The sequence below is a fragment of the Leiobunum rupestre genome, chromosome 3 (genome assembly GCF_980474605.1).
Source record: "Leiobunum rupestre chromosome 3, qqLeiRupe1.1.hap1, whole genome shotgun sequence".
Taxonomy (NCBI): Eukaryota; Metazoa; Arthropoda; class Arachnida; order Opiliones; family Sclerosomatidae; genus Leiobunum; species Leiobunum rupestre.
Window position 1 is genome coordinate 37,618,830 of NC_143386.1, and position 12,937 is coordinate 37,631,766.

The following is a 12,937-nucleotide window of genomic DNA, read 5'->3' on the forward strand; positions in this document are numbered from 1 at the left end:
CATTGGTTAGGCCCAAGTCATCTGGCAACTTTTAATGCCGTAAACAGGTGGCCTAAGCCAAGCTACCTTCACACACCAAAAATCATTTTATTATTAATATGAAATACAAACCTAAACTATCAAGTACAATTCAATACCACACTTGTCCAGTGTCGTTTTTTAATTTCCAATTCACATAGTTTGTTTTGAAAATTATTATAAGTTTTGTTTATGATTAAATACAGATACGAGTAGTTAATTGTGTATTAATTAATTATTGAGAGATGCTTCCGAAAATAATGTATTGTTTTTCGACTTGTTTTTCGATTATATTTTAAATTCTTTTTCCAAAAATGGTACGAGGTCGTTTCGAAACCGACAAGTTTTGGTTCTATATTTCCACCCAATATTCGTACTGTTGGCCGCCAGTACTAAGTACTCTTCGTTGCTCGCAGTGTGCTCCGGCCATTGAATAGCTTCCATACTTCCGGAAGGAGAGATACTCGGGTTCCTTTGAAGAGTAAAAGTAATTACTGATTTTGAGAAAAATGCGTATATGTATTGGAAACTTACCCTGTCCTGGCGAAGTTGCCAAAATAGCGCATGATCCTTTTTGACAAAGTCACTTCCTGAGGAAGCAAGGTACAATTAAAAAATCTATTTCTTACGGTGTTTAGACCGAATCCAAATGTCATGGGAATATCAGTTCCGTGGTAGACTCCTAACCATTTTTCGGCCCGGAGGCACGATAACCTGTGGGTGTAAAGATACGAGTAGACTTTAACTTCATTCTTTTCGGCCAATTCTAGATAGGGCTTCAAGAGTTGTTTCGTACTGCAGACGAAACAAGCGTCCGTCATCATACGTTTCAAGGTATTGAGGACGTAATGAGGATCGTTTTGAGCTTCCAGACCCGTGTAGACGAACTCCCCCATTTTCAGAATACCCGGATGCTCTCGATAATGAGGGTCTTTCCTCAAAATAGTCCTGATCGCCTCGTAAGGGGGTTTTGGATTACTGAAGGTCGGGAAGACGTACTTTGGTACGACAGCCGACAGAAAAAGAGAACCATCGTCCTTGACACTGCCCGCAATTAGATTGCAAGGTTTAACCTTGCCTTGACGGTAGAGTTCGAAAGGGCTTTCTGTCAAGTATACGCCGTCAACAGTAGGCATAAAGACTACGAAGTTGTAGTCTTTAATCGGTTCGCTTAAAATAATTTCTTTGGCGTCCACGCTTTGGAGACATTTGACAGTCTCATGCACGGATTCATTCTTGCAGTCCAAGAATTCCGCCAATTTCCAACCATCCTCGTTGTTCTTCTCTTTGTCCTTCAAAGACCAGATATCATTGAAAGTTCCACTTTGCAATATTGCCCCTGCAATTGAAATAATTTAGACGCTACTATACTCATCAATATTTAAAACCCTTTAATAAAGCAGAAGGATGTTTTACGTGATTTTATAAAGAGCAAAAACAGAGTGCCGTAGTATTGTTGCGCCTAAAGATATAGTTCGTCTTACCCTGGAAATAGTCCCAACTAGATGGGACCACCAAGTGGAAATTGACTGAGGCAGATCCGGCGCTCTGTCCGTAGATGGTCACTCGCTTCGGATCTCCGCCGAACTGGGCTACATTTTGGCTGACCCATCGCATGGCCATCTGCTGATCCACTAAACCGGCGTTCCCCGGAACTTCCTTGTCGTCCAACGACAAGAACCCGAAAGAGGCCAGTCGGTAGCCGACAGTGACCACTATGACGTTTTCTTCCGTGGCAAATACCCCTCCGTCGTATCCGTCCGCGGCAATGCCCCCGTAGAAAAATGCTCCTCCGTGGAAAAATATCATCACTGGAACCCTCGAAGACGCGTTCATGGCTCTGTCGGGAATCCACATGTTCAAGTAAAGACAGTCTTCGCTTACTTTGGTTTTTCTTCTGAACGGCTCGTAATCTTTAAAGAACGTTTCGATGATGGACTTGGCTCTTTGCATACAACAATTTGGCCACGAAAGAGCGTCTTTGACGCCATCCCATTCTTCCGGCGACTCTGGAAACTTAAATCTTAGCTCCCCCAATGGCGGTTTGGCGAAAGGCACTCCGAGAAACTCTATGACGTATTTCCCGTTCGGTGCCAGAGTTTTGCGTCCCCTCAATGATCCGTACTTGGTCTGTACCAAAAAGGCTTCGCATTGCAACAGCAGTGAGATAATCGTTAAGGCAAGTCCATGCAATATCTCTTTATAGATTATCTATAAATCAAAAGAAAATTCTAGAATTCTGGGATTAAATCATTCTTAATAATATTATAATACAATAAGTATTATTATAATTATTAATATAGTTATAATAAATATAGTTCTTAAAATAATAATATGTAATTTACATGTTTAAAGGGCGTATATAACCTTGGTATGGAAGGTTTTGCTTGACCCGCCCCCCTTGTAAAATATCAGTGTGTGTTTGTCAGAAACAGAATTCTTTAATTTGTATATTTCAGAAATATATTTCAGGGATTTGGGAAATTAGGTAAGTGGCAGGCAAAAGGATTCCATGATAAAGTTGTAGTACATTGTCTGAATCCATACCTCTACTCGGAATGCTTATCACGGCAGATTTGCGCTTCGATGTGGCTGACGGTTTATTTGACGTAAACTTAACAAACAAAACGTGAGAGGGGAGCGCGCGCAGAGGGGATTTTTTATCTTGTAGGCGGGGCCAAAACAGTCAGAGAGATCTTACCAAACGCGATACAGCAGGATTAGCATTCCAAGGAGAGGTATGTATTCCTGTCTGAAATAAACGCGTAGCAAAAAGTCCTCGTAGCAAAAACGTAACACACAACACGCGTAGCAAAAAGTCCTGAACTACTTAAAAATCCCAACGAAACCTCCCCTTCTACGAAGTCCCTTTCCTTCACACTAACTCCCCTTCTACGAATTTCACACTAACCCGTTACAAAAGTGTAAAGGTCGGGACGGGTGCAAGGAACGCAAGAGTGGAGATAAGGGAAGTCCAAAGTTGAGTAAAATAAAATTGAATTATGAGTGAAATTGAATTAAATTAATAACCATGTCAGGTATTTGGAATTAGGCGCGTTTAGTTGGAAATCTACCCTGAACATTGAGTTAAAATTTCAAAGCTCTAGAGCTAACCGTTCTCGAGATTTTAGGAATATGACATACCAAAAATAATAATCCGCTAGGGGCGCTAACGTCATACACATCTTTTGCTCATAGGTTAACACAGAAACGTCAACGAATGAGATGGCCGCTGTAGCGCGAGAGATCAAAGTTGGCCGTGGGTCGAGCGAGTATATATGATCAAGGATGTATTATTTGTACGTAAGGAGAATGGTTTTGTTAAGTCAGTCTAATCTATCTAGTATTTAAAATACCTACTCAAATATGTGATAAATCTTTTTTTAGCTTACTTAAAAACTCTTCCAAGGTGAAAATAATATTATTTAAACTGCAGTTGTTAGTATCGTTAAACAGATTAAGCTTTTCGTTTAAACCTTATTCGACACTTTCAAATCTTATATGAAATTGGAATTTGCAACCATAATCTCTTTTATTGCAGTCAATGTTCACACCTATTTGGGACTAAAAATAAATCGAAGCGTCACGTATAAATAATGAAGCATTTCCGATATTAATTAGGCTTCTGTGAAATAAATATTTATTTTGCTAATATTATGCACCCGTTAATTTTAGATTATTCTTAAAAATGATATTATTTTGATTTATTGAAAATAGGTTTATTTTAGTCTAATCTAACACTTCATCTTTAATTGTCCTCGTTCCATTCTTATATATGGTTCCTTTTCGGTAAAGGCTGGGCTAAATTTTGAAACCGAATTCCAGACTCATTTTAATTTTAATTTTAAAGACATATTTTTACTTAAAATACTTTTATTACTTAATATTTCTTTCACTTGATCTAAACAGAATTATAGCTGAAAATATCAGAGCTAAGTCTTATATGAGCGACAAATTTACACCTACTGTATTTACATAAGTACTGTATTGCCAATATTAGTTTTAGACTATTTTGAAGTTAAAATGATATTATTTCAAACTTAGTTTTTTAATATCATCTATGTTAGTTAGGCTGCATTTTATTAGCGAATCCGAGTCATTTTTGGAGCTTCACTTTAGAGATTTATTTTCTAATTTCTATAATTATTATAATCTTATTTTGAACTTGATCTAAACGTAAATGGGGCTGCCATCTGGGATCAACAAACACAGCACCCCATCAGGGCGTAGAGTTTGGGGGGTACATTGCCTAACATGCCAAGCAAATATTTGGAAATTTTACTTCAATTTGACCAAGTCGAAAGATGAATATGAATTCGCTCTTGTTGTTAAAAGTTTTAAATGACAAATTTATCTTTTTCGTGATGTTTGTAAATACTAATTAACATTTTCTTTTGTACAGTTTTCATTGGTTAGACCCTTTAGCGCCTGCTACCATCGGAAGGGGAAAGTTCGGAAATTGTCTTAACCCTTTCCGTAAAATGCTCAGCGTAAAGGCTCGTCAATTGAAATTTGTACACAACACTGCGTTTGCGTTTTTAAAGGCTAGCTGCCTTATCCTTGTGTTTTTTGCTCCTAGATGTCATAGTTAAGAGGTAATTTAGTCTTATCCAAGTTCCAAATTTATTCCTAAAAAATATGACAAATTTAAGAGAAATAAAACTAATTCAACTGTCGCTTGAAATTTTCCTTTCAAACTAATTCCTATTGAAAATACTACTTGATTTCTATTTGATCCTTACTTAATTCATTATTGGAACTTGAAGTACACTGTATTTAGTATTTAAATACATACTCGAATACACGTTTAATCTCTATTTTTTAACTGACTTTTGCACTCTGATAAAGTTAGAATAAGGATTTTTAACTTGCATGTATTTTTATCGACCAACTATTAAGGATTTAATTTTAAATCTTGTTTAAGCCTTTTTCAAATCTTCGATAATATGTTAATTTGAATATCTATTTTCCCTTCATTTCCGTCAATGTTTAAACTTATTTAGGACTTAATATAAATCGAAATGTAACGTAGTAATAAAGACGTATTTAAAATATTAATAAGGCCTCTATGAGTTATATTTAGTCAGATAATATTTTAAACGCTTGAGGTTTGGTTTAGTCTTACATGTGTTTATTTTGCGATGTTTCTAACCTATCTGGTTTAAGGGGTTTTCCCCGAGCTCTTCCTTAAAAACTTGTTGAGGTTAACGGTAATAGTTAGTGTAGGGATCTGAATTAAAAGCTTCAAAAGTCGCTTGATGACTTAGGCCTAAGGTGGTGTCTTGGGTATTAGCCTAGCTGATTATTATTATTATTAGCTGTTGCCTCGCGTGGCTTGCAGGGTTTGCCACCACCCTCCTACGCATTGTAACCCATCCATCTGAATTAATGGCATTATAAGTCGCTCGATGACTTAGGCCTAAGGTGGTGCCTAGGGTATTAGCCTAGCTGATTATTATTATTATTATCTGTTTATTGAAGTCTACTATAAGACTTTATTCTTAATTATCCTAGTTACATACTAAAATAAGACTCCTATAAACTTAAATCAAAACGTTCTTGAATCTTATTTATGTTTGAAAAATACAGACTACGATTCCATAATTGAGACTTGAATGTAACCTAATTTGGTATTTAAAATTCGTACATCAATTTACGTTAAATCTTTATTTTATGTTTTACTTCAGAGATTTTTTAGACTAAATTCAACTTATAGATAATTTATTAAAACACATTTTAGGCTTTAAATTTAAACCTTCTTTAAGACCTTTTTAAATCTGACATGAAAAGGAGATTAGCATCCATATTTTATCTTTACTTCAGTCAATTTTAAAACTAATTAAGGATTTAAAGTAACACGAAATAAGGACGTTTGTAAGATATTAATAAGACTTCTGTGAGTGATATATTTAGCCTGCAAATATTATACGCGTAAGGTTTGTTTCAGTCTTAAATGTGATATATTTTTACCTTTTAAAAATGTGTATTTCAGTCTTACGTATAAGACTTGATCCTTAATTATCTTAGTTCCATCCTCAAATAAAACTCCTTTATTCGTAAATGTAATAACAGTTTGGACAAAGTTTAGAAGAATTAATTTTAAATTGTTATAAATTATTTTTAGCACGATTGTAATTTTTACGCCTTCTCAAAGAATCGAGATAGCGTTGTTAAGGTATTTACTCTTTTGGTGGTATTTGGTTTTCAGGTGGGTAAAACGTCCGTTCACGTTGCAAGTCTTAAGAATCCTATGAGATACCGAACTGGGGGGCTCATTTGAATTCTTACGGGGAAGGAGCTTAGTCCATAAATAGTCTTCACAAATTCATTCTCCCTAATTTTAAATAAATTAATTCTAGGTTATACTCATACGTTTTTTGGTATATCATTGGTTCTCTAAGGCTTTCCTCTTGCATACATGAATACACAAGTAATGAACGAATTTCCTTCCAGGATTCCGGATTCGTATTTAACAGGTGGTAAATAATGGCAAATAACGTTATAGTATAAAAAGCGAAAAGTGGTAAATAATGGTAGATAATGGTAAAAAATGGTAGATAATGGTAAATAATAATAATAATTTCCTTGAGTTATTTACAGATTTTAAAACTTAAACCTACTTTAATGGAGATAATACCATTAAGATTTAGAACAGACTTGAAAATAAAGATTAAGATCTACATATAATTATACAATATAAAACTATATTTACCATTATAATAATCAGCTAGGCTAATACCCAAGGCAGCACCTTAGACACCAAGCGACTTTTGAAGCCATTAATTCAGGTGGCCGGGTTACAATGCGTAGGAGGGTGGTGGCAAGCCCTTCATGCCACGCGAGCCAACACCTCTCTACACTAACTATTACCGTTAACCTCGACAAGTTTTTATGGAAGGGGAAACCAGTGGTTTCCATCTCTTCTCACTGCGACCAAATGTTTAATAAGACTGTACTTTAAATACCACTCAAATGTCTTTGTATTATTACTGTTATTCAGAGTATAGTTAATACACTAGCCATCAGGGTTTCAATTGTAATGAGAAGGTCGATGTCTGGGCGAAGAAGGGAGCAGAGGCTGTGTTCTTTGGTCCTGAACCTGCCGTTCCTATCCCCTCTAACATAGTGCGCGACTTTATCTCAAATTCCATGACTGACCGTCAACTCAAGCTTTGGCTTGAGATGGATGGTCAAAGGTAGGCTAAAGACTTTCTCTCTAGGCAGAGAGAAAAAGAGCTGCTCTCGCTCTCTAAGTCCAATATCAGGCTGGTCGTTGGCTTACTAACAGGCCACAGCCTACTTAACAGACATCTTAACTTGATTGCAATCAATGATGATCTAATCTGTAGGGCTTGTCGTCTCGTGTACTTTGTCGGTGCGATTGTTACGCTCCCCAAAGGTTCGACCATCTTGGTATGCATCAGTTTGGAAACCTCTGATTTCTATAATATGCCGGACATTTTGTGTCGGATATTGGACTTTTTAAGTCTTATGGTTTGGGGTTGCACAATGGACCACCGGTCAAAGTGCACTCATATAATTTATTTACCACCATGAGAACTGGAAGAGCAACTTCGTATAAAAGCACTGTTTACTCCAACACATTTTTAGAAAGGCACATACATTATCAGTATTGGGGAAAGTGTACTACTCTCTAAGATAATAAAATTATTTTTCTGATATATTAGAGTATATTAAAGGGGAACGGCCAAACTTTTCCAAATATGGCCTTATTTCCGTATCAAAAGATTAACAAGACGTTCAATATACTAACACGTACCTTTTTTTGTCTTGAAAAAATAGCCCAAAAAGTTGAAACGAAAAATAACGCCAGGTGTTTGGGTTTGAATTTTCGCCGCCATCTTAGGGGCTGCCGCCAGCGCCCCTAACCCCGTATGAGCGAACTATCCAAACTTTTAAAATCGCGCAATTTAGGCTTAGGTCTCTTATAACTGGAACGCGCCGCGCGTGCAAAACAAATTTTTTGCATCTTCAGCAGCGCGCGCTTTTTCGTTGTTTTCTGTCTCACCGACTTTTAACCAGGTGTCGCGGCAGACGCGCGCTTTTCGATTTCCCGAAATTTCTTTATTTTATTAAAAATGAACCACTCAATATTTTTTGATGCGGTTTTCGCCATAAATTTTAGTTTTTAATGGGCTATAGGGCTATCTAACTGGTTCAAGCTTGATGGTTCCCCTTTAAACATCTCTTCGGAAAATAAACATCTAGCTTTGTTGCTAATGATATTCGCTTGAAATATATACTTTCGCTGACTTTTCCTGATTTTTAAAATACGTTTCAAAAGAATTTGAAGCTAAAAACATTAAAAAGATTTTCAAAAACTTTTCAATCGTAAAAATATGGCTCTTAACTAATTTTTACGTTCTAGCTGGATATTCTTCTGATAATAGTAATTCTCAATAATAAATAATAAAAATATAATATTGAAAATAATACTACCATGGTAAATAACTGTTCCAAGTCCTGCGAATGATTTTAAAATCCAACCGACTGTAAAACGTAGGTTCCACTACGTCAGAAATCGTCCTTCTAGTGATCGAAGTACACTTCTATATTCGAAGAAATTGCGATCAAAGTGTCACTGAAAGAGCATCTAGCTTTTAAGTTATCGTTCTCTCTAAATTTTCAACAAGAAAATATTAGAATAACTAATCTATTCAGCACACGTCGGACTTTCTAAATGGTTTAATTTCATGTAAATATGTTCTGTCATTCATTTTAATTTGATTTCTTAAAAGTGTTTTTCCTTAAATTTATGAAAATATTTCCATACGGCTATTTTCCAAGATGATGGTCGACTAATTGTCGCGGCATGAACGATCTTAATTAAGTTTTCACAAGTCGTAACCCAGGTAGCAAAATTCCGTTGATAAACCGTTGAAAAACGGTTGATTAATAGGTGATAATTAAACGTTATTGACTCGTTGATCATGTCCGGAAAAGGAACGTGCTAAAAAACGGTTGATAAAACGTTTCTAAAAACTAACTTCTAACCAATTTTGAACGTAAAATATACGTAATTTTCGGAACGTTTTCAAAAACCATTATATTAACGTTTAAATTGTTTTAATATCAGGTACATAGATACAAAATACAAATGAGCTTTAAATTCAGGTACTCTTGCAAATTGTATAGGATTTAGAGCTCGCATCTCCAAATCGAAGTAAAAAATCTCTTGCTGAAACTGAAAGCCTCCATTTTTGACGATTTGAGATATCAAAATTTTCCATTTTGCAATCTATGATACCATTAGAAACAATTAAATAAAGTTCCAAATAAGTTGCAATTATGTTTGGATCAGAATCTGGTTCATTTTGAGATTCAAGCTGCAGGTCTACTTTGTGGTGTATTGAGAAATAAATTTCCTACAATTTACAATCTACATTTAAGTTTAAAAAATGACTAATTAAATTTTAATTGAACTAACCGATATCTTTTTCAAGAACTGATAACAGACTAAAGTCAAGTGGTTTTATGGTTCTAGTTCTAATCAAATAAATAAAAATTAAAAATTACAGTTGAAATCCTGATAAAAGGTGATATGTAATTTTCTTGAATTATTACTACCTAATAAGTTGTAGACATGGCTATTTTTGACCGTAAAAGTCAATACACTTAGGTAATTCTATCTTCCCTTGCGATAACATTAAAATATTGTAAAATCACCCCCAAAAGTAAAGAATATTATCCTATATCTGACCAAATTGAAATTAACTGCCCTATATGTTCCCCAAGAGCTGATAACAGATAAAGCCAAGTGTTATTATGGTTCTAGTTTCAAAAAAATATTTTTTATCCGTGCGTAATAAAGGCGATATAATTGAAATTACGGAAAATCTAAAAGATAATTAAAAAACTTCAATGTAAACGTAGTTTCAAAAATCTCGAATACGTTAAAATCAGAATTTATAAAAAAAACAAGCCTAAAATTGAAGAAATATGTAAAACGGGTGTTATTTAAGATAAAATGTTCATGCGAAAAACCTATGTTGTACAAACAAAAAGACAATTAAAAAAGAAGCGGAACATAAAAATTGTTTAAATAAATGTGATAAAAACAATGGATTAAGTATGCATATTAATTTGAAAAAAGACCATAAAATAAATTGGGACTCGACTAAAGTGCTTTATCAAGAAGTTACATGGTTTAAAAGATGTTTTAAAGAAGCTATCTTGATAAAAGATAGAGGTATGTTAAATTTATATGAAGGTTCGGTTAATATTAAACGTTGGGGGGGGGGGGGGGTTAAATTAAAAAAATAATTGTAAATGAAACAAGTTGGCAAGCCAAAATATACCTCTCCTCGGAAGAATTGTCCCTAGTGGTATTAATTTCTCGAGATAACCCTTAAAGATATATCTCCGCAATTCAGAGTTATTTTCTAAAAATGTTATTCCAGTTCTATCCCGCCGGTATAAAATTTTAATTATAATTAAAATAATTGAGACGAAACGAACAATTTTAATTTATTCAGAATATCATAAGTTAAGTAGTTACAACAGTGAGTTAGACGTACTATAACAATGCACAATTGAATTAAACCCTTTTTACAGTAAATGTTTATCAGTTGAATATAATACGAAGCAAATTTTAATGGAAGAAATATCTACAGAGGGTATTTGTATTTTTCTCGCTTACGAAATACTATAGCCACACCTTTAACGCTCATTTTATTTCAACACTTGCCCTTTATGAAGATACCGTAGAATAGCCATTTTCGACATCTGCTAGTGGACGACTCGTAGACTTCCAGTTGACGTTGTGACACATACCGCATGAAAAAGACCAATGCCGTCCAATTTCCAATATCATATATTGACTCGCAAACCCAGGAAACCAATGACTGTATTAGGAATCGTAGATATCCAAATATCCACACCGAATGTATTAACAAGAAGCAAAAACCTTACCATCAACAAAGCACAAAGAGCCACTTGACTAAACGCAACCTCGAATATCAATAAACGTTAAATGAACGCCTTCGCTGTATTACAACTATATTTAAGACGATTAGAAAACCCGTAAATAAATAACAAAAAACTAACAAAGTGGATCACCCTTTAACCCTCTTATCTCTGCTGACTGCTCTAAAACAAGATTTGACCTTTAAAATTTCATACTTAAAAAATTTAGACTTTAAAAACCATTAATATACTATTCCGCTAAGCTGAGTTTATAATTTTCAAAGAAATGTAATGTGTATCGGTGGTTCTGTGGTAGAACATTCGCGTGTCATATAGAAGGGCTCGGGTTCGAAACCTGGGCGGCGCATTCTTTTTAATCAACAGAGAAGACGTTACATTAGAATATCTTCGATGCAATAATTTAAATGGAACAAAAAATTTCGTTCTATTTTAAAAACCGAAATTTAATACTCTGTTAATTTGCAATAAACGCTTCCGCTTAAGCTGAGCTTATAATTTTCTTTAAATCGTAGCATGTATCGGTGGTTCTGTGGTAGAACACAAGCCTGTCATGCAGGAGGGCTCGGGTTCGAATCCCGCCCACGATTTAAAATAATTTATTTTACATAATTTAAATGAATAGAATAAATTGACGTTAATATCTTTATAACAGCGGCAAGGACTTTTGTCAAGGCAGTTTTCCAAAAACAGTGCGTAGTAATAAGCATCGGTGACTCGTTGGTAGAGCACTCATCTGCTATGCAGAAGGGCCCGGGTTTAAAACCCGTCCGATGCGATCGCAAATTGATAATAGGACGTAAACCGTGAACATTTGGTGGAAACCCCACCTTATGGACGTTGAGACGTTTATCGTAACCCTCAGCATACGGTCCGTCCGAAAAGTCAATACATAGACGTTGGAGAGTAGAATACACACATAAGAAACACAAATATTACAAAAGCACAATATACATTAACATTACAACAGCAACATAACGAAAATGTCTACTAAGTCACAACTGTCGCGACAGTGAGCGTTGACGAACAAAATACCAAAACACCCAAAACGCAAATATTATCCGTTAACGCTCACCGTCACGGCAGTATTGCCACAATTTATTTCAAAGAAACTGCGTACGCAGTGATTACGCTTTGTACCAAAATGCGTTGGTGGAGTGGTTAGCACTTTCGCCTCGCAGCAAGAGGAGCCGGGTTCGATCCCAGCTTGTGGCACTGGGTGAAAACTCGGAACAACTCCTTCTGCGTAGAGTTTGCAAGTTCTCTCCCCACTGGTTTAAGGGGTTTTCCCCCGAGATCTTCGGTTTCCCCTTCCACAAAAACTTGTTGAGGTTAACGGTAATAGTTAGTGTAGGGAGCTGTTGGCTCGAACGCGTGGCATGCAGGGCTTGCCACCACCCTCCTACGCATTGTAACCCGGCCACCTGAATTAAGGGCTTTAAAAGTCGCATGATGACTTAGGCCTAAGGTGGTGCCTTGGGTATTAGCCTAGCTGATTATTACACACACACCCACACACACACACACACACACACACACAGGCACGGTGATTGTATAACCCCTCCTAGGTTACATAGTACCCTCGGAGAGGTAAAAAAGTTAGCAAGCCAAAATATACCTCTCCTCGGAAGAGTTTTTAATTTTCAGTGAAGCGTAACTGTATCCGTGGTTCTGCGGTAGAACGCTCACCTGTCGTGCAAGAGGGCTCGGGTTCGAATCCCGGCTGATTAAAAAATTATACTACACCCAATCACAAAAAGAGGGCGCTTTTGGAAAAACCTTTTCCCTGATTCTAAGAAACTGGGTACGCAGTGATTACCCTTTGCCCCGAAAATGCGAACAGGTTCGCAGGCAGACAGACCCACCCACAGACAGACAGACAGACACGGTGGTTGTATAACCCCTCCTAGGGTACAAAGTCCCCTCGGAGAGGTAAAAAAGGAGAAAACATTAAGGGTTAGGTCGAAGATAATAT

At 36.0% G+C, this 12,937-nt stretch overlaps 1 protein-coding gene across 1 annotated transcript; it reads right to left on the reverse strand.

Annotated features, from left to right (window-relative positions):
• Window positions 1-299: 299 nt before the first annotated feature.
• LOC149951646 (acetylcholinesterase-like) lies at window positions 300-2,563 on the reverse strand. Its single transcript, XM_090169636.1, has 4 exons — window positions 2,549-2,563; window positions 1,503-2,229; window positions 553-1,357; window positions 300-490 (listed from the first exon to the last, which is right to left on the reverse strand). Exons 1-4 carry the CDS (start codon window positions 2,561-2,563, stop codon window positions 307-309), a joined length of 1,731 nt encoding a protein of 576 aa, XP_090025762.1. The 3' UTR covers window positions 300-306.
• Between the last annotated feature and the right edge of the window lie 10,374 nt (window positions 2,564-12,937).

Coding starts and splice junctions, on each gene's coding strand:
- LOC149951646 (XM_090169636.1), bottom strand. Junction 1,358..1,502: donor TAGTTGGGACTATTTCCAGG/GTAAGACGAACT, acceptor TTTCAATTGCAG/GGGCAATATTGCAAAGTGGA. Junction 491..552: donor GGCAACTTCGCCAGGACAGG/GTAAGTTTCCAA, acceptor TACTCTTCAAAG/GAACCCGAGTATCTCTCCTT.